Below are 22,339 nucleotides of genomic sequence, written 5' to 3' on the forward strand. Positions count from 1 at the left end.
GAGGCTTTTGGAGAATCTCCAGGCTGTACAGGAGTTTTTACAGTCCCTAGGCTGGCTGATAAACAAAGGAAAATCGTCCTTGATCCCGGCCCAGAAAGTATGTTATCTGGGTTACGATTTTTGCTCAGTGAACCAAAGAGTTTTTCTTCCTCAGGAGAAGATTACCAAAGTGTTCCAGACTATGTCAGCATTGCAGACCAACCAGTCGGTCTCTCTGAGACAGGTGTCGAGGGCAGTGGGTCTTATGACCTCCTGTTTTCCCACAGTACCATGGGTGAGACTCCGTCAGCGTCCGTTACAAATGTTTCTTTTAAGAAACTGGGACAGGGATGTAAGGTCCCTGGAGTCAAGGATCCGGCTTCCCAACAGGATAAAAAGAAGCCTGTGGTGGTGGAGAGCTGGTCAGCATCTAGCAGGAGGTCTCCCATGGTCCTTTCCCATATCCCGAAGGATTACTACGGATGCGAGTTCCTGGGGATGGGGGGGCCCACCTCAGCAATGCAGTAGCACAGGGAGAGTGGTCCTCAGAGGAGGCAAGGGCCTCATCCAATCAAAGAGAGCTGCTTGCAGTCCAGAGAGCCCTGCAGTCTTTTCAGATGGAGATCATGAGTCACAACCTCCAAATTCTGTCGGACAATATCGCGACAGTCGCGTATATCAACAAGCAGGGAGGCACAAGAAGCCGGATGCTTCAGTCCATTGCCCAGGAGATCCTTTCATAGGCAGAGGGGAATCTAGCTTCTATTTCAGCTGTACACCTGAAGGGGACAAGCAATTGCCTTGCAGATTATCTCAGCCGTCACAGGATAGACCGAGACAACTGGTCCCTTCATCCCGAAGTCTTTGCAGATCTCACCAAGAGATGGGGTTATCCCGTAGCGGATTTATTCGCCAACCGAAACAACCGCAAGATGGAGATATTCTTTTCCATGAACCCGGCAGACCAAGCCTTGGGGACCGATGCTCTGGCAAACCCGTGGCCTCCAGGCCTTTGTTATGCCTTCCCGCTAATCAGACTGATTCCAGAAGTCCTCCGGAAGTTTCTGCTGGAGGAGACGGATTTGATTCTAATTGCCCCATTTTGGCCCAAGAGGCCATGGTTTTCCCTGCTACAGTCTCTGGTTTCAGAGCCTCCGCTGAGTCGTCCGAAAAAGGGAAGACTTATTATTGCAGGGTCCAGTATCACACCCTCAGGTGGTTTCCTTAAACTCGACGGCCTGGTATCTGAAGAAAAGATACTAAAAGATACTGAGCGCCCAGGGGTTCTCTGACAAGGTAGTCAAGACTCGTTAATTGCAGGAAACCGGTTACTAGAGCCATATATTCCAAAGTTTGGAAAAGGTTTAACTCATGGTTATCTGAAAATGAAAGATTAACCCATGATATTTCGTCTATTTTGGAATTTTTCCAAGAGGGTGTCGACAAAGGTCTTTCAGTTAGTACCTTAGAGGTACAGGCAGCAGCTATTAGTGTGTTCCTCCGGTTTTCTCTCCTGGAAAATCCCACTATAGCCAGATTTTTCAAATCTATCTCTAGGGCCAGACCAGTAGTAGTGAGAAGTTGTCCAACTTGGGATCTGTCCCTAGTACTCCAAACTCTGGTAGAATTTCCATTTGAGCCTCTGGGAAGTATTTCAGTTAAGTTACTTACATTAAAGACTGTGTTCCTTATAGCTGTTACCTCAGCTCGTAGGGTAAGTGAGTTGCAGGCCCTATCGGTTAGGGAGCCCTTCCTCACGATTTTTGAGGATCGAGTGGTTTTACGAACCGATCCAGGTTTTTTGCCCAAGGTGGCAAGTACATTCCACCGATCTCAGGACATTGTACTGCCAACCTTTTGTAGTTCGCCACAGGGCGACCTAGAAAGAAAATTTAGTTTTCTATATGTAAGAAGGATTCTCTTAGTCTATCTTGAAGTCACCAAGACCTTTAGGAAAACTGATGCCTTATTTGTCCTCTTTTCTGGAGTTCACAAGGGGAACGGTGCATCTAAAGCCACATTGGCTAGATGGATATAACAAGCCATCTCTGAAGATTACAAAGTTAGGGAGGTTCCTACACCTTTTGTTACTGCGCACTCAACTAGAGCCTTGTCTACGTCTTGGGCTTAGAGGGCTGGTGCCTCACCGGAACAAATTTGCAGGGCTGCCACCTGGTCCAGTTATTTGACCTTCATTAAACATTATCGCCTGGATCTCCTATCAGCTCAGGAGCAGGCGTTTGGTCGTAAGGTCCTTCAGGCAGTTGTCCCTCCCTAGACTGGTAAGTTCTGGCTCATCGTCTCATGGGCTGTCCTGGAAGACGCTTGGAGAAAAGCTGAGTTAGACTTGCCGGTAACTCCTTTTCTGAGAGTCGTTCTTGAGAAGACTGACATGGGCCTGGAGGACCGCCCTTTTATCTGGTGGGGGTGACATGTTTCCTGTCCTGGTAGGAGGAGCCCAAGGTCTCATGAGCTGTCCTGGAAGACTCTCAGAAAAGGAGTTACCAGTAAGTCTAACTCGGCTTTTCCCTCCTAAAAAGTTTTCAACACTTTATCCTATGGAGGAAAAATTAACAAAGATGTGGGCTATACCAGCAATTGACGCTGCTATATCCTCTGTGAATTAAAATCTCACTTGTCCTGTTGACAATGCTCAAATGCTTAGGGATCCAACCGATAAAAAATTGGAATTCCTGTTAAAAAAACATTTTTTTCCTTGGCAGGTTCAGTAGCTCAACCTGCAGTGGCGGCAATTGGGGTATGTCAATCCTTGAGAGACAACTTGAAGCAGGTGCTCAAGGTTTTCCCTGAACAGCAGACCCGGGAGTTAGCCAACCTGCCAGCGGCTTTGTGTTTTGCAGTTGACGCAATCAGAAGTTCCATCCTTCAGACCTTACAATTGGGTCGGTGCATATGCGTAGAATCTTATGGTTGAAAAGCTGGTCAGCCGAAACGCCATGTAAAAAGCTCCTGGCTGGGATTCCCTTCCGTGGTGCAAGGCTGTTTAGGAAGGATTTGGACCATTAAATCCAAAAAATCTCAAGTGGGAAAAGTACCCTTTTGCCAGTTAAGAAAAGGAATAAACGTCCCTCATTTAAACGGGCTCTTTCTCCAGTGCCAGGGGCACCAGCCTCCAGGCAGTCGCGATGGCCTCCACCGTCAGGTTCAAGAGGTAAAACTCAGAGTCAACCCCAGGGACAAAAGAAGTCCTGGGGGAGGAAATTTACAAGACAGAACGCTAAAGCCTCTTTATGAAGGGGCGCCCCCGCTTATTCGAGTGGGGGGGAAGACTGCTACAGTTCTCAAGCAGGAGGATTTTCAGGACAGATGGGTGGTCTCCACAAAAACTCTAGGCTACAAACTAGAGTTCTGAGAATTTCTGTCTCCTTGTTTCCTCAGATCAAATGTTCCCAAAGACCCAGAGAAAAAGAAGTCTCTCTTTTGAGCGTTGGAGCGACTTTTGTCGCAAAAAGTAATCATGGTGGTTCCCATGTAAGAGCAGGGATTGGGGTTTTATTCAAACCTTTTCATGGTGCCAAAACCAAATGGAGATGTCAGACCCATTCTAGATCTCAAAGATCTAAACCGGTTCTTAAAAATGTGATCTTTTCGCATGGAATCAATCCGATCAGTAGTCTCCATCCTACAAGGAAGAGAACTGGCATCAATAGACATCAAGGATGCATTCCTGCATGTACCTATTTTCCTCGCTCATCAGAAATATCTGCGTTTCGAAGTGGAAAAACGTAATTTTCAGTTTGTAGCTCTGCCTTTCGGTCTAGCAACTGCACCTCTATTCACCTTTGTATGAGGTTGTTGGGAAAGATGGTGGCTTCATTAGAAGCTGTTCCCTATGCTCAGTTTCATTCGAGACTGCTGCAAAATAGTATCCTGTCTGCCTGGAACAAGAAAGTCCAGGCGCTAGATTTTCCGATGCGCTTGTCACCAATAGTGTGTCAGAGCCTCAGTGGTTGGTACCTGAGAATCTGCGGAAAGGCAAATCCTTTTTACCAGTTACCTGGAAGTTGGTAACAACAGATGCCAGCCTTTCGGGTTGGAGAGCAGTTCTGGAATTAGACGACTGTCCAAGGGAAATGGTCCAAAACAGAGTGGACCTTACCCATCAACATTCTAGAGATTTTTGCGGTGTACCTAGCCCTAAAGGCCTGGACTTTCAGGTTGCAGGGTTGTCCTGTCAGGATCCATTCCGACAATGCCACAGCAGTGGCTTATATCAATCACCAAGGGGGCACCAGGAGTCGTGCAGCCCAGGTAGAGGTAAGCCAGATCCTAATCTGGGCATAAAAGCCTGTACCATGCATATCGGCAACCTTCATTCCAGGGGTAGAGAACTGGCAAGCGGACTACTTAAGTCGCCAGCAGTTGTTCCCAGGGGAATGGTCTCTTCACCCCAGTGAAAGATGGGGGATCCCAGATGTAGATCTCTTTGCGTCCAGGTTCAACAACAAGATCGACAACTTTGTGTCAAAAACAAGGGATCCACTTGCATGCGGGACAAATGCGTTGGTGACCCGTGGCATCAGTTCTCACCGATTTATGCATTCCCTCCTATTCTGCTGCTACCTCAACTTCTTCGCAGAATCAAACAGGAAAAGAAGTTGGTGCTTCTAGTGTCCCCAGCGTGGCCCAGAAGATCTTGGTATGCAGAAATAGTGAAGATGGCGATAGGGTTCCCATGGACCCTACCACCATGTCCAGACCTGCTATCAGAGGGACCAGTGTTTCATCCTACCTTACAAACGCTAAATTTAACGGTTTGGCTATTGAAACCCACATTCTGAAGAGTTGTGGGCTTTCAGGCCCAGTAATTTCTACCTTGATTAATGCAAGGAAGCCAGCTTCCAGAGTCATTTATTATAGAGTCTGGAAGGCATATGTCTCCAGTGTGAATCCAGGGGTTGGCATCCCAGAAAGTATGTCATAGGGAGAATTCTTGCTTTTCTGCAAATGGGGTTAGAGATGAAGCTGGCCTTGCGTACTATAAAGGGCCAGGTCTTGGCCTTGTTGATATTGTTTCAACGTCTGCTTGCTTTGCATTCTTTGGTCCGAAGCTTTATACATGGGGTAACGCAGCTTAATCCACCGGTTAGAGCTCCCCTGAACCCCTGGGACTTGAATTTAGTTCTGTCGGCATTACAGAAACAGCCTTTTGAGCCGATACGACATATTCCCTTGATCCTTTTGACAAGGAAGCTAATTTTTCTGGTAGCTATTTCTTCTGCAAGAAGGGTATCAGAATTGGCGGCTCTTTCTTGTAAAGAGCCATATTTAATTATCCATAAGGATAGAGTAGTACTGCGTCCCCATCCTAGCTTTCTACCGAAGGTGCTTTCAGGTTTTCATCTACATTCTCTGGATGTAGTGAGAGGGGTCAAAACCTATTTGGAAGCGACTGCTCAGATTCGCAAAAGGGATGTTTTGTTTGTGTTGCCTGAAGGTCCTAAAAAAGGACAGGCAGCGTTGAAATCTACCATTGCTAAGTGGATTTGACAGGTAATTGTTCAAGCTTATGGTTTGAAGAGGAAAGTTCCACCTTTACAAATCAAAGTGCACACCACAAGGGCTGTTAGTGCTTCATGGGCAGTGCATCACCAGGCCTCCATGGCTCAAATCTGCAAGGCCGCAACTTGGTCTTCAGTCCATACATTCACCAGATTCTATCAGGTGGATGTGAGAAGACACGAGGATATCGCCTTTGGGCGCAGTGTGCTGCAGGCAGCGGTACAAGGTCCTCAGGTCTGATTGCACCCTACTTTTGTTGTGTCTCCCTCCGCTCAGATAGCATTGCTCTGGGACATCCCATCAGTAAATACTGTGGCTATGTGTCCCGTGATGTACGAAAAAGAAAATAGGATTTTTATAACAGCTTAACTGTAAAATCCTTTTCTTCGAGTACATAACGGGAGACGGAGGTCCCTCCCCTCTTCTAATACACATATATTGCTTTGCTACAAAACTGAGGTCCTCCCAGTAAGGCGAGGGGTTATATAGGGGGCTGAACTTCCTGTCTAGGGTGTGCCAGTATCCAGCACCTAGTGGTGCCTATACTGTATAACCCATCAGTAAATACTGTGGTTCTGTGTCCCGTGATGTACTCAAAGAAAAGGTTTTACAGGTAAGCTGTTATAAAAATCCTATTTTTTCCCACAAATAGAGCTTTCTTTTGGTGGTATTTGATCACCTCTGCGGTTTTTATCTTTTGCGCTATAAACAAAAGAAGACCAAAAATTTTGAAAAAAAACAATGTTTTTTACTTTTTGCTATAATAAATATCCAAAAAAAATGTATTCATCAGTTTAGGCCGATATGTATCCTTCTACATATTTTTGTAAAAAAAATGGCAATAAGCGTATATTGATTGGTTTGCGCAAATGTTATAGCGTCCACAAAATAGGGAATAGATTGATGGCATTTTTAAGTGATTTATATGTAGACTGCGACATTGCGGCGGACAGATCGGACATTTTTTTGGGACCTTTGACATTTATACAGTGATCAGTGCTATAAAAATGCACTGATTACTGTGTAAATGTCACTGGCAGGGAAGGGATTAACATTAGGGGGCGATCAAGGGTTAAATGTGTTCCCTAGGTGTGCTTTTAACTGTGAGGGGATGGGACTGACTAGAGGAGGAGCCAGATCCTTGTTCCTACTTAGTAGGAACAGACGATCTGTCTCTCCTCCCCTGTCAGAACAGGGATTTGTGTGTTTACACACACAAATCCCCGTTCTGGCTCTCATGCCCGCTGGCCACACGCAATGGGTGCACGAGCCGGGTACGGCGATTTGCGCAGCAGTGCCACTTTGCCAACATATATCGGCGTGAGCCGGTTGGCAAGTGGTTAACCTTAGTTTGCAGAAAGGGTTCTTCACTGTTAAGCTGGTCATACATTATGCAATTTTATTGTTCAATTTCCTTTAGATTTACCTTCACCTATGTAGTACAAGGGCCTGCCTGATTGCATACAAAATTGAAAGTATTCAGGTGTGACCTCATAGTATATGGTTTTGGTAAATCTAAAGGAAAGATGTAGAAGAAAATTGTATAACGTATGGCCAGTCTTAGAGCAGTAAAAATGTGGAGCTATTTCTCCAGTAATTGATACTAGCTGTGAGTGTCAATAGCTTGTAAAAAACAAAAAAAAACAAAAAAAACAGAAAATAAAGTGTGTAAAAATTACATACATAGGTTGAACTGGATGGACCTGTGTCTTTTTTTTTAACCATATATACTATGTAACAAAAGGCTTTATATTAAAGGCATAAAATGTTTGCCTGATTGATTGGATGCAAATTGATTAATTATTTAGGTCCTCATATTGCAAAATTCTGGTAAATGTAAAGGAGATTGTACAGTTAGAATGTGACGTGTATAGTGAGCTTTAGACTACTCTTGACCACCCGCTGCTTTAGACACTTCCGCTATATATTATTTGGTAGCCTGCAATGGCACCTCCAACATCCCACCAGCCCCAGACCTCTTCTGAGGACATCAATGACTTGGACCTCCCTAAGCATCAAGTGCAACCAAACAACAATTACAATGGTCTGCGTAAAAAAGAAATACTTTTGCTCATAGAATATCCACTAAATCGCTTAATCCATCATCCAGGTTTTCATTGTTTTCTTACCTGGTGAAGCAAATAACCTCACCTAAGTCCCTCCATCTCCATCCAGGTACCCTGCTAATGCTGTATCTGTCTGCTGGGACTGCTAGTCCAGTGCGACAGATGCAACCAAAAACACTGGTTCCTAATTACTTCCCTCGGGCCATTGTCAGTCCACTTGGAAATATCCAGGCACTGACACAGACCCAGACGAAGGATCTCAGCAGGAAATATACAAGGAGAAGGGCTCAGCGCTGGAGGATCATGTAACCACAACCTTTGGTAAGTAAACAGGGCAAATTTTATTTTTACATTTTTTTTTCTTTTTAAAGCCATCCATTAGCGATGTTATCCCAGATTTGGACTTGCCAAAGCTGATTTTGCACACGTTTAAAAAAATCAGTTTTGCCATGAAGAGCACTTAAAAGCCCCCAGAAACATTTTTTTTTTTTTAAATTGGAGATCCTGGAAAATAAAATAGCGGTAGTTCCAATTTGTAATATCACACTAACACAACCATTTAAAATATTAAGCACAAAATTTCAGTAAAAAATACATGAACGCTAATTTTAGGGTACATAAAGGCACTATATTACTCAGTTTTGGGAAAATATAAAAGACTGGATTGATAGATACTAAAAATGTCAAGCCTTAAAATAGCATGCTCCCGTAAAATGGTTACATGTTTTTTACCCTAAGCCTCGGTTCACACTGGGACGACTTGTCAGGCGACCTAGGTCGCCTGACAAGTAGCGTCCCGTTCAGTACAATGGAACCGTTCGTCGCTCCGACTTAGAAAAAGGTTCCTGTACGACTTTGGGGGCGACTTAGGGCGACTTGCATAGACTTCTATACAGAAGTCGTTTTGCAAGTCGCCCCGGCAGTCGTGTGCAGGTCGCCTCGGTGAGGCGACCTGCAAGTCGTGCCGCCTCTGGTGTGAACCGAGGCTAAACCTTCCATAGGTAATGCCACTTACGGACCGCCGCACGCCGATATACGTCCTAACTTTGAAGAGGAATATCGTTGTTATGGCAGCAGCTAGCTGCCATAACCCCAGTATCTTCTTCGGCCGGCGGTCCGCTTTCAGATAAAAGTGGTCTCTGTGGCGGATTCGTCACAAGATCACTTTTATTGGCGGCGGGATCTTCTCCCATGCTGGGTATGGAGATGATCTCCATACCATTTGCAGGGCGGAAACAACGTTAAAACGTCACTTCTGCCCATAGCTCTTAAAGGGCCATTTTTTTTTTTTTTTTTTTTATGACATTTGTTTATTTTTAAAAAGTGGTCCCTGTGGCGGATTCGTCACAAGATCACTTTTATTGGCGGCGGGATCTTCTCCCATGCTGGGTATGGAGATGATCTCTATACCATTTGCAGGGCAGAAACGACGTTAAAACGTCACTTCTGCCCATAGCTCTTAAAGGGCCATTTTTTTTTTTTTTTTATGACAACATTTTTTTATTTTTATTTTTTTTATTGCATTTTAGTGTAAATATGAGATCTTTTGACCCCAGATCTCATATTTAAGAGGTCCTGTCATGTTTTTATCCTATTACAAGAGATGTTTACATTCCTTATAATAGGAATAAAAGTGACACATTTTTTTTCTTTTTTAAAGAACAGTGTCCCGTCAAGCTCGCGTGCAGAAGCGAGCGCATACATGAGTAGCGCCCGCATATGAAAACGGTGTTCAAACCACACATGTGATGTATCGCCACGCTCGGTAGAGTGAGAGCAATAATTCTAGCCCAATTTGCAATAGTGTGAACTGGACCTTAGGGTCCGTGACCAGGAACACAAACTCTCTGCGTTCGCTGATGATATACTACTCTTCCTTACCAAGCCTCACACTACTCTCCCTAATCTGTTAAAGGAACTAGAGACTTTTGAGTGTTTGTCAAACCTCAAAATCAACTATTCCAAATATCATGGGCTCAGTGTCTCTTTGCTCCCTCTTACTGTGGAATTTTGTAAGTGTGAGCTCCCCTTCACATGGCAGACAGATGCTATCCCTTATTTGGGTATCCAATTATCAACTAAGCTACCTCATCTATACTCTCAAAACTTCCTTCCTCTACTCCAATTGGTACAGAAGGATCTTGACACTTGGAGTAAGACCAACTTTGGCAGAGCAGTCACTATAAAGATTAACATATTACTGCAATTTAGGTATCTGAACCCACCTCACTTCAAAACACTGTTTGGCCAGGAACTCTCCCTGTTAGAATGCAGGTGCCTTTTAAGTACCACCTTATATCCCAGATTTACACTTACTTATCGGATCATATTTCCACAGATGTAAGTGCCTCATGCAAATAGTGGGAAGAGAAGCTAGGGCTATACCTTTCAGAGGAAAACTGGGAGCACGCCCATACCATTGCGCATACAGCCTCCCTGAATTTTAAAGTATAACTAAAGGCAAAACTTTTTTTTAGTTTTGGACTGAGTGCAGAGGGATTAGAACGCTTGTCAGTTTTTTATTTATTTATTTATTTTTTTGCTGTCTGTGTCCGTTAAAGAGATTTACTTTCTCTATTTGTCCTGTTTACCATTGTCATTGAAAGTGAAAGTTAGGCTGGATTCACACTGCAGCACGCTTCGGCTCACAGCAGGAGTCCAGTGCTTCCCCAGTCACTGTTTTAGGTCCGATTTCAGCCCAAATTTTTTTGGCTGAATTCAGACCTGAAACAAACCAAAAGACGCACAGGACTTCTATGCAATTTGCACCAGAGTCGCTGTGGAGATGTGTGAACTGGCTCTATAGAGAGCCTGTCACAATCTCCTGCTATGGGAATTGATGCAGTAAAAGCCGCAACCAATTCTCAATAGTGTGAACCCAGCCTTAAAGAAAATCCCAAATTTTGGTTGTCCCCAGAAAAGTAATAGAGGAGAAATCTTCCAACGAGGACACTAGTTCTGGTGACATGGGGGTCCCCAAGGGATTCCCTTAATTTGCAGGGATTTCCTCTCACTTCCTGTTTGGCTATGGGACAGGAAATTAAGAGAAATCTCCCCAATGGAACACAGGTGGCAAAAAAAATCTGACAGGAGTAAGTCTAGGTTCACACCTACGTGGCTGGTAGCCCACCTCCCCTACAGTTAGAACACACTTAACCCCTTGATTGCCCCCTAGCGTCAACCCCTTCCCTGCCAGTGTCATTTTTACATTGATCAGTGCATTTTTATAGCACTGATCAATGTAATAATGTTAGTGGTCCCCAAAAAGTGTCATTTGGGGTCAGATTTGTCCGCTGCAATGTCGCAGTCCCGCTAAAAATAGCAGATCGCCGCCATTACTAGTAAAAACAATAAAAAATAAATAAAAGTCCCTAAATCTATTCCATAGTTTGTAGACATGATAACTTTTGCGCAAACCAATCAATATACGCCAAAAATATGTAGAAGAATATATATTGGCCTAAACTGATGAATAAATGTGTTTTTTTTTTTTTATATTTTTTTAGGGATATGCGTTATAGCAAAAAGTTAAAAAAAAAAAAAAAAAATTTCCAAATTGTACCTCTTTGTTTATAGCGCACAAAATAAAAAACGCAGAGGTGATCAAATACCACCAAATGAAAGCTCTATTTGTGGGGAAAAAAAAGGACATCAATTTTGTTTGGTGACAACGTCGCACGCCTGCGCAATTGTCAGTTAAAGCGACACAGTGCCGTATCAAAAAAAAATGGCTTGGTCATTAAGGGGGCAAATCCTTCCGGTCTTTAAGTAGTTAAACACACTGTACATTGCTGGTTACTAAGGAGCAGGCCGGGAAGCCATTCACCGCTTCCTTAACAACCAATGAGTCATCACCTAAATGTAAAAAAATTGCCAGCAAAAAAAAAAAATATTGTGAAAAAAACAGCGTGGGGTACCAGGCCCTAGTCTCTTGTGTTTTTTTTTTTTTTTTAACACTGCTTTTTGGGGTGAATGCATAGGGGAACAATGTACCCCATACTCATGGGGGAGGGCATGATCCAGGAGCTTCCAGATTCTGATAAGCCCCCCTGCCTGCAGACAGCCACAACCACTCCCCATGTATCCATACTAGACCCAAAGGGCCTGATATTGGGGGGGCGGAAACCTTTTCACAATTTTTTTTTTTGCCGGCAATTTTTTTATATTCAGCTGTCAGTGAGAAACCCCGCTGACAGCTGATGACTCATCAGTTGTTAAGGATGCAGCGGCCAGCTTCCCGGGCCACTCCTTTGCAACCAGCGATATACAGTGTTTAGACAGAAAACTGCAAAGCACATCAAAAATCGCATCACAAACACAACACTTGCGTTTCTGATGCGATTCCATTAAAGTCTATTACACGCAAAATGCGGGGAAAAAATTTCCAGACCCTTTCCAAAAATGCACCAGCTGCAAAACACATAGATGTGAACGTGTACCATAGGAAACCATGTTAAATGGACTGTGGTGTGTTTCTGCTAACTGCAAAACGCACTAAAAAACGCATAGGTGTGAACCTAGGGTAATTAACCCTCTCTTACCTATCCAAAATGAAAAAAAAAAGTTTTGCCTTTAGTTCTACTGTAATGTCCAGGAAAGTGGCTATAAACTCTGCACCTGGTGATACAGGACGCCGATTCTTTTACACAAAGATGATCCGCACTCCGGTGATTGCTCTTAAAAAGTGTAATATTTATTGACAAGCCACAGTGACCAAACGCAAATGAGAACAGTTGACACGTTTCAGCCTATAAGGCCTTAGTCATAACCACATTACAGACATGAAACGTTGAAATAAATAGTAGCTCCAAGGATCACTGGCTCCACCCATTAATTGTCTTAATTGACTACAGGCAATTATCCAAAAAAGAGGAATCCGCTATACTGCATATTGGGTGATCCATATGTATGCCACTATTTGTCACACACCATATAGTGATAATAAGTACATGTGTGCACACACTCATGCATGCACTCAAGCACATATACATGATTAAAACACACCATGAAATACAAAAAACATTAGATACAAAAAGTAAAAAAAAAAAATAATAATCCAGGTATGTGAAAAAAGACACCAGAGGAGGAAAAGAGAGAAAGAGAGAGGAGGCTCTGGGGAGAGGCATGCTTAATGTAAGTGCAAATCCAGATCCCACCTCAGGTTTAACCCCTGAGGTGATCTAGTTTTTAATCTAAAAATCCACCATGCTTCTCTCCCCAGTAACCTTCTCTCCCTGTCACCTCCTCTGGGCGAGTGAGACAACCGTTCTATTCCTCTAAAGTGAAAAGAGGAGAGATCTCCCTGGTGACATTCCCTAAAGTGACGTGTTGCATCCAAAATATTTCTAGCATTTGGGTTAATTGTGTCACAGTAGTGTTCTCCTATACGGGCTGTTAAAGGACGTGTGGTACAGCCTACATATTGGAGGCTGCATGAAATACAGGTGATCAGGTAAATTACATAGTTTGTGCCACCGTTGATGTATTGCTGTATAGTAAACTCTTCACCTGTAGCTGTGGCAACAAATGTTTTACCCAGATCACACAAGTTACAGTACCTACAGGTTTTTATATTACAAGGGTAACTGCCAGGATAGAAGAGCCAGGTGGGTTGGCATTGTTTGGATGAAAATAGACTAGATGATAGTGCAGTCCCTAGTGTGGGCGCACGTTGGCTAGAAAAAAGGCAACCTGCTTACAGAATTCCATTGAAATCTTTATCTGTATGTAATATTGGCAGATTCTTTTTTTATTATTCTGACTATTTGATTATATTCTTGGGAAAATGTGGTTACAAATGTAATGGGTTTACTCATTTTTCTATTTCTAGAGTTGTAAGGTTGATGAGGTTTGTTATTATTTTTATGCTCTCTCTCAGTTTTAGGCTTATCTGACAATAATTCCTCTCTGTCAATCATCAAAACCCTTTCTAGTCCTTGGTATATAACAGATTTGTTATAACCTCGGTCCAATAAGCGCTGATGAATGACCTTACATTCTAGTTCAAAGGTTGAGATTGTTGAACAGTTACGTTTAGCTCGAATAAACTCCCCATAGTGGGTAAAATGCAAGATGAAATAATAGGGCGCCAGTCACTTTTAGATGCGAACAGAAGAGATTTATTGTCTCTTACCCACTTCCGAACTGCCCACCTTCGTTATACGTCGGCTGTTTGAAGAGGGGTATCGTTGTTATAGCAGCAACTAGCTGCCATAACCCCGGTATCCTCTTCTTCAGTGAGCGGTCTGGTTTAAGATAAAAGTGGTTGTTGCGGCGGATTCGCTGCGAGATCAATTTTACCAATGGCGGGAGAGGGCCCCTCCCACCGCGCTCCGGTGCCTTCCACCACTTACCAGAGCCGTTTGCAGCGGCGGAGGCGATCGGATCTTCACCCTTGCTGGGCATGGAGACGAGTGAGGGGAAGATGGCCCCCACCCGTCTCCATAACAATGAAGAGCGGGAGCGACATCAAAACGTCGCGTCACTTCCGCCCACAGCTCTTAAAGGGCCTTTTTCTTTTAAATAACAAATTTTTATTGCATTTTAGTGTAAATATGAGATCTGAGGTCTTTTTGACCCCAGATCCCATCTTTAAGAGGACCTGTCATGCTTTTTTTTTATTACAAGGGATGTTTACATTCCTTGTAATAGGAATAAAAGTGACAACATTTTTTTTTTTTTTTTTTTTTTAAAAACAGTGTAAAAATAAAAGGTAAAATAAATAAGAAAAAATAATTTTTTTGAAATGCGCCCCGTCCCGACGACCTCGCGTGCAGAAGCGAATGCACACGTGAGTAGCGCCTGCATATGAAAACGGTGTTCAAACCACACATGTGAGGGATCGCAGTGGTCGGTAGAGCGAGAGCAATAATTCTAGCCCTAGATCTCCTCTGTAACTCAAAACTAAGGATGAGCTCAGGCGTGTTTGCAAGCCACACGTGCCGAGCTCGCCAGGAAGTCGGCACTGCATAGCGCTAATCACAGGCAGTGTGACATTGTCCAGATGTGCGGCTGCAGAGCTCAGGAAATGTCTCACTGCCTGTGATTAGCACTGTGCAGTGCCGACTTCCTGGCGGGCTCGGCACGTGTGGCTTGTGAATACGCCTGAGCTCATCCTTACTCAAAACATGCAACCTGTAGAATTTTTTAAATGTCACCTATTGAGATTTTTAAGGGTAAAAGTTTGTCGCCATTCCACGAGCGGGCGCAATTTTGAAGCATGACATGTTGGGTATCAGTTTACACGGCGTAACATTATCTTTCACAATATTTAAAAAAAAATTGGGCTAACTTTACTGTTGTCTTATTTTTTTAATTCAGAAAAGTGTATTTTTTTCCAAAAAATGTGCACTTGTAAGACTGCTGCGCAAATACAGTGTGACAGAAAGTATTGCAACAACCTCCATTTTATTCTCTAGGGTGTTAGAAAAAAAATGTATAATGTTTGGGGGTTCTAAATGAATTTTCTAGCAAAAAAAACTGTTTTTAACTTGTAAACAACAAATCTCAAAAAGAGGCTCGGTCCTTAAGTGGTTAACAAGAACTGGAGGAGAGGGGGTTAGGACCAGGACACCCTTAGGCAGATGAAATGGTATTTGGCAGACTCCAAGACAAATTAATAGGTAGACAGCAAGTTGAGGGCCTTCCAGCTGGATACGACCACTGTATTTGTAGAACTGCTGTCTCCTATGCCAACTGAACTTGCAACAGTCAATAGAGATCCTTACATGTAACTTGGTATAAATCTTCTCTTACATCTCACAGTGTCCCACTGTATATATTCACTCACTGAGCTCCCAGTCTCCCACTACACTTCAAGATTCCAGTTGTCACTGGATCCTCTGAGCTCTTCCACAGCTAACCCACTGTATACTCCTCAAGCGTCACCCCCGCTAACCTGCTAGGCCCCTGGCTTTGCCCTTGCTGAAGCTTTCCCACTTCTTCACCGTCCCCAGCTAATGAAAAGGGCTGCTCTGGTACTTCTTTCAGGCTTCCGTAAACTGGCCTCTGATAACAGGTGGGATGGTCCTTTAGTGGCGACCGCTTTCCTTTTACCTCTAGCCTTGAACCGTGATTACTGTTGGCAACCGGAATGATCATTCCCGATGGCAACAACTTGGTTTCCCCGTCCGGCTGAACCCCTTCAACTTGGTTGGACTCCAGGCCTGAAGTCCCAACCCCGCACTGCTTCTCCTACTCTTGGATAGGCCTCAGGCAGCATAGCAGCCAGGTACTCCTGGGGTAGGCTTCTGGCCTAGCAACCCAGAGCATTTTAACACACCCAGACAGCTGTGCAGGTGGCACAGAACGGCAATCACCTGACTCCACCCAAATAAATAGGCTCTCCCAGCAGACCAAGAGCAGGGAAACCTCTGTCAATTAGCTGAGACAACCAATCCACTCCTAGTCCTTATTTACTATGCCCTTGTCCATCCAATGTCACCGGCAACAGTGCCACCCAGTGACAGAAGAGAGAGGTGCAGCAAACCCAGATTTAGGGAAAGTTAGTGGATCTTCTAACAATTAGCCAGGACACTTACCACCTGGCAGACTAAATTTGTGAGCAACCCTGCCTAAACACCAGGGTGCTACAGTGGCTTTAGATCTTGTGACTAGTTTGACATGGCCCATCCTTTCCAGCCCGGGTCCATGGGCTTTGGTTGATAACATCAGATGGATTTGTTTCTGAGATCATGCAGAATACATGATCAAAACACTAATGCCGCGTACACACGGTCTGACTTTTCGTCTACAAAAGTCAGACGGACTAAAGCCGGCTGACAATCCGATCACGTGTGGGCTTCCCCGGACTTTCAGCGGACTTTTCCAGCCGCAAATCTGACGGACTTTAGATTTGAAACATGCTTCAAATCTTTACGTTGTAACTACGCCGGACCCAGAAATCCGCTCGTCTGTATGCTAGTCCGACGGACAAAAACCCACGCTAGGGCAACTATTGGCTACTGGCTATGAACTTCCTTACTTTAGTCCGGTGTACGTCATCACGTACGAATCCGTCGGACTTTTGTGTGATCGTATTTAGGCAAGTCCGTTCGTTAGAAAGTCTGCCGCAAGTCCGCCAAAAGTCTGTCGAAAGCCTGTCGGACGGGCTGTCGGACTTTTGTAGCCGAAAAGTCCGACCGTGTGTACGCGGCATTACAATAACATACAAAGTCATCAACAATCTTATCTTCTAATATCACCCAAACTGTCCTCTCTCTGCTCCTCCCAAGACCTCCTGCTCTCTAGCGCCCTTGTCTCCTCCTACCATGCTTGCCTCCAGGACTTCTCCAGAGCCTCTCCCATCCTCTGGAACGCTCTACCCCAATTATGGTTGCCACCTCATCCCTTTAAACCCGAACACATATTAATTACACAGTTTCTGTGGCTGATTAAGGTGGTAATAAACCCACTTGGTGCCTTATCTGCATTTAATCAGCCTCAGAACCTGTGTAATTCAAAGGTGTTCGGGTTTAAAGGGATGAGGTGGCAACTCTAACCCCAATCTGTCCGCTTATCTTCTACTCTGCCCACTTTTAGGTAATCCCTAAAAACTCATCTCTTCCGGGAGGCCTATCCTACATGTAGCTAACAACTGAATCTTCTACTTCTCCCATCAGTTCATCCCCCCACAGTCACTACCTTTTGTTTCACCAGCCCTTCCCTATTAGATTGTAAGCTCCCAGGAGCAGGGCTCTCCTAACCCTCTTGTATTGTCTCCCTTTATATTGTAAAGCGCTGCACAAACTTTCGCCACTCTATAAATTCTGTATAGTAATCAGTGGTCCTCCTCCTGCCCTTTATCCCACCTGCCAGTAATGCATTCCTCTAGACTTGAAAGCAAAACCATGTGCTGTGTACACAATCCTGCTGACGCCGGCCATTACACTGTTGTGTATATTGTCACTGCCCTATAATTCTCTAATTATACCTTTCAATCTCTGAGCTTTTTAAAGAACTTCAGCTTGTCCAACAGCTTTTATATAAGATGTTGTGTTTACAAAACCATAAAACACTATTATACGTCGCTCTCCAATAGACACATGAACCCCCTGGGATCCACCAGCCCCGCCCAACTAAAGCCCAGGCACCACATCCTCTTTTCCCTGTAAACTACAATGTAAATACAATAGTTGTGTACTGTACGCGCATGCGTAGCTCATCTAGGTTACAGTGACTCGACACGCAGTCCACAGCAAGCAAACCTGAGTACGCATGCGTAGTACGGCGGGCTATTTTCTTGTGCGCCTGCGCGGTAGCTAACAATGAGTCGTTCTGTGCTCACGGCTTCCCCTTAGAGCCACGTGACCGTGTTCTATAAAAAGAGAAGCGTGGTGCCTGCCGGATTACTGTACGGGGGACAGCGGACGCCGTAACAATGGCGTCGACGAGTCGGTGAGTGGCTCGGCTCTTGTGTGTGTTGCCGAGCTCTGCTGTGTCCGTGTGAATGTCAGCGGGCGGCAGACGGTGACTAGGCTTGCCTGAAGGCAGGTTGGTGGTGCTACGCAGTAGGGAAGCAGCGGCTGTCCGGGGACGGGTGTGTGAGACACGGCTTTGTCCTGAGCTGGAGCCTCCTGCTCTCCAGACACACTCACTGCTATGGAGTGACAGGAGGGAGGGAGTCTTTACAGCCGGAGTAGTACTGCCAGCTGTGGCTCCTGGGACTTGTAGTTCTCTAGTTGCTGTACTATGCCCAGGGCGAAGGTCTCATTAGATCATAAGAGGCACACGGTTGGTGAGAGGAGGAAGATAACCCAATCCTAAAATTGTGGGTGTTTTCTTGCACCCCGAGCTGGGGCTGTCACGTAGAGCACGCTATACAGGAGAAAGGATAAAGTCAAAAATCGCCAATGACCTCTGTGTGTCTCTGCGTACGTGACTGCGACATTTCCTCAGCGCAGAAGTTTTCGCTTTTTGGAAATGTGGAGTTATTGGCATTTACAAGACTATGTCCACCTACAGTCATCCACTTGTATGGCAGGCTGTAAGCAGCACCTGTCGCTCCCCGGGGGCAGGAAAACGCCTAAAATATTCACTTTCAGCCTCTCATCTATGTGCGAATTCAAGAGTGGATCTAAGCTTAAAGTGATTGTAAGGGTTCGTTTTTTTTTTTTTTTATCATTTCATACTTGTCTCCACTGTGCAGGTCGTTTTGCACAGAGTGGTCCCGAACCTGCTCTTCTGGGGTCCCCCGGTGGCTCTCGCGGCTCCTCCCCACGTCAGAGCAGCACTTCCCTGAGGGGGTTACCTTGCGGGCGCGCTCCTGAGACCAGCATTTGCGTCCATAGACATGAATGCCGGACTCGGCCCCGGCGCCCGTGTCATTGGATGTGAGTGGCAGCCAATCAGGACACCAGACACCGGCGAGAGCTGGTATGCTCGTCCCTGGCGCAAGAAAGAAGGTTCAGGTAAGTAAAACTGGGGGGCTGCTGCACTGCAAGAGGTTTTTCACCTCAATGCATTGAGGTGAAAAACCACAAAGGTTGACAAACCCTTTAAAGCTGCTCCCACCACCCTTCTAACTACCCTGTAGATGCCTATACTTAGAGCTGTACAATCATATGATCTCCCCAGTGCCAGCTTCAGAGGAGAGAGTGTCAACGATGGATGGAATTCCGTGACGGCGATGTCACCCATAGGCTTAATATGGGGCATCCACGGTCAGGTGTCCTATCCCCTGAAGGCAGCCGCTGGGAGCCGACCATGTGACCAGACATTGAGCGCCCTGAGAATAGTTAAGTATAAGCACCTTATATCTACAGGGTAATTAGTATAGATACTAGGGGAAGGCAGTTTTAAAGTGTTTGTAACCCTAAAAAATGTAAGATCCTGTTCCCTTTATAGCAGGGTAAACAGCACAGTGCTGTCCAATGTGCCCCTCTCTAAACTGTAAAAAAACCTGGCTAATCCTGCCAGTTACTGTGTCCCTCTCCGTGTACTGACCACGGTAATCATGGCTGCTGAGCCCTGATTACCATGGTCAGTTTGTGCCCCTCTGTCCCCCCTCACCACTCCCTGTCAGCTGTTTTTTTTTTTTTTTTTTTTTCAGCTATATTCAGGCTGGTCACATGACTCCCGGCCGCTCTGTTACTCTGATCCAGGACTGCAGCAGGAGGGGCCGAGCGGCCACTAAACCTCCACGGCTGACGTCAAAAGGTGATCTTGGCTCCTCCTGTTGTAGCCCTGGATCAGAGTAGCAGAGCCGCTGGGAGTCATGTGACTGGTCTGAATATAGCTGAAAAAAAGCTATTTAGATTCTTCGTTAAAGTGCACTATGCCTAGATAAAAGGCTAGCAGTGTTTTTTTTTTTTTTTTTCTAAGGTAACAACCACTTTAAGCTTAGATCTAGCCTGGACTTCCACTTCAAGTGGGGTATATGCTAGTAGGATTTCAAACAAGAATTTCTACTAATATTCAGAGCATTCAAATGTTCAAAACTAGTTTAAGATTTAATTTGCTTTTACCATTACATTTTGGAATGAATTAACTTTATTAACCACCTCTCGCCCGCCGGCCGTCAAATGTCGGCTAGGCGGCGTGGCTCCCGTTCTGGGAGGCCGTCATATGACATCCACCTAGAACGTCAAAAAGAGGGACCTAGTTAATAGTACCTCAAAACAGGGTGACACTGTAGGTACTTAGAAGGATTGTGCCAACGTCCCCGAAATTGTAAATGTGGCCATAAGAGAACTAAGAAAGTGGGACTTTGGGGGCACAGATAGAGAGCATCCCAAGTGGACTACCAGACCTGCAACTCCATTCAATTTCAGTTCCATATTCATAACCACTACCTCTTTGGGGAAGGTTTCCTTTTAATTTTGAATGTTGGAATGTATGCAATAGAGTCAAGAGCAATTATTGGTCAATGCAGGATAGGATCCATTTGGTGTATGAAATAAGGTCTACATGTAGTTGCAATTATTTTTAAACACAAATGTCTGTCTTTTGTACTTTGTAATAAAATTTAAAAACCTTTCTTATGTTTTTGTAGTTTAAATATCCTTGTGCCCCCTAAGTCCCACTTTCTTAGTTCTCTTATGGCCACATCCACCTAGAACGACCTCTCTCTCGCGCCGATCGGTGGTGCGGTGTGTAAGACACACCACTACACCAATCTCGGTAAAGAGCCTCCGACGGAGGCTCTTTACCAAGTGATCAGCTGTGTCCAATCACGACTGATCATGATGTAAACAGAAGAGCCGTTGATCGGCTTTTCCGCACTCACATCTGACAGACTCGAGTAGAGGAGAGCCGATCGGCTGCTCTCCCGACAGGGGAGTCTGTGCTGATTGTTTATCAGCGCAGCCCCCCCTTGGATGCCCACCCAGGACCACCAGGGATTGGCACCACACTGGACCAACAGGCAGCTGCCAACCAGTGCCATCAGTGATGCCTATCAATGCCATCTATCAGTGCCCAGCAGTGCTGTGTCAGTGCCGCCCATGAGTGTCCACCAGTGCCGGGGAAAACTAACTTCTTTACAAAATTTTATAACAAACAAAAGAAAAACTTTTTTTTTTTTTTTCCAAATTTTAGGTCTTTTTTTATTAGTTTAGCAAAAAATAAAAAACCACAGAGGTGATCAAATACCACCAAAAGAGAGCTCTATTTGTGGGAACAAAATGATAAAAATTCTGTTTGGATACAGTGTAGCATGACCGCGCAATTGTCATTTAAACAGTGAAAATTGGCTTGGGCAGGAAGGGGGTGTAAGTGCCTAGTATTGAGGTGGTTAAAGGCAAACTAACATACTGTTTCAAATCAACGTGTTGCGCTGTCAAAATTATTTACATAATTACATAAAGTGCATTTAAGACCATCTATTACATGAAATGAAAAAGATGAGAATGGAAAATAATCCAAATATCCCAACTTAACATCCATAATGTGAACTTGAAAGTGTGTTGATCCAATATTCAATCAGTGAAGACACCCAGTGCTTTCCACAGGATAGGGCAAATATATCCGTTACCAGATATTAAGACCTCCCAAGTAGGGCTGCAACGGATCGTCACCGATCCGTGCGGGTCAACCTCCACGGATTGGCACACCCGCGGAGCGCTCTGCGGCCTCGGCCATAGGAAAGGCTGCGGCCTCGGCCTAGCTCCGGAGCGGTGGCCATCTTGGTACACCCGGCGGCGGCCGCTGTCTCGTCAGAAAGTTATGTTTCGTTGCCGCCATCTTGCTACACCCCACACTCCTGCACAGTACTGTAATGAGAGACTGAGAAGGGGGCAAGCGGACATCTTGTTACACCCACCGGAGTTTTAGATTTAAAAGCTATTTTCAACACAAAATGGAGCGTATATGCATAAATACAGTATTTGTAGATCGGACGGACTGTTTAGAGCAGCAGCAGCAAACCTGCTGACCTTACATGGTTGCTAATGTGACAGAACACCTCTGATTTTCACATTTAATGTTAAATAAACAGTCCGTCCGATCTACAAATACTGTATTTATGCCTATAAGCTCCGCTTTGTGTTGAAAATAGCTGTTAAATCTGAAACTCCGGTGGGTGATCTGATCCATGACTGATCCGAGGATAGATCCGATCCGTGAGTTTTTTGTTCCGTTGCACCCCCTACTCCCAAGGTCTATATGCGCATCAGTGAGTATTCACCCCTCACTACGGGTATAACCGCATCAGCTGTTCAGCCTACTTGGTTGGATTCCACAGGTGTATCCCCCACAGCTATCACCAATCAAGGGAACTCCAGAGTCCGGTCACACAGTTTGCAAATGGAAGAGGAAGATAAACTCATTGCGCA

The 22,339-nt window shown here is 44.8% G+C and overlaps 1 protein-coding gene across 1 annotated transcript in view; it reads left to right on the plus strand.

Annotated features, from left to right (window-relative positions):
• Window positions 1-17,806: 17,806 nt before the first annotated feature.
• Window positions 17,807-22,339, plus strand: part of GTF2B (general transcription factor IIB) — a 48,515-nt gene continuing 43,982 nt past the window's right edge. Inside the window, exon 1 of the mRNA XM_073593185.1 lies at window positions 17,807-17,963. Coding sequence (XP_073449286.1) covers window positions 17,947-17,963 — 17 coding nt within the window. The 5' untranslated portion in view covers window positions 17,807-17,946. The remainder of the gene's footprint in view (window positions 17,964-22,339) is intronic.

The sequence above is a fragment of the Aquarana catesbeiana genome, linkage group LG07, assembly GCF_042186555.1.
Source record: "Aquarana catesbeiana isolate 2022-GZ linkage group LG07, ASM4218655v1, whole genome shotgun sequence".
Classification (NCBI taxonomy): Eukaryota; Metazoa; Chordata; class Amphibia; order Anura; family Ranidae; genus Aquarana; species Aquarana catesbeiana.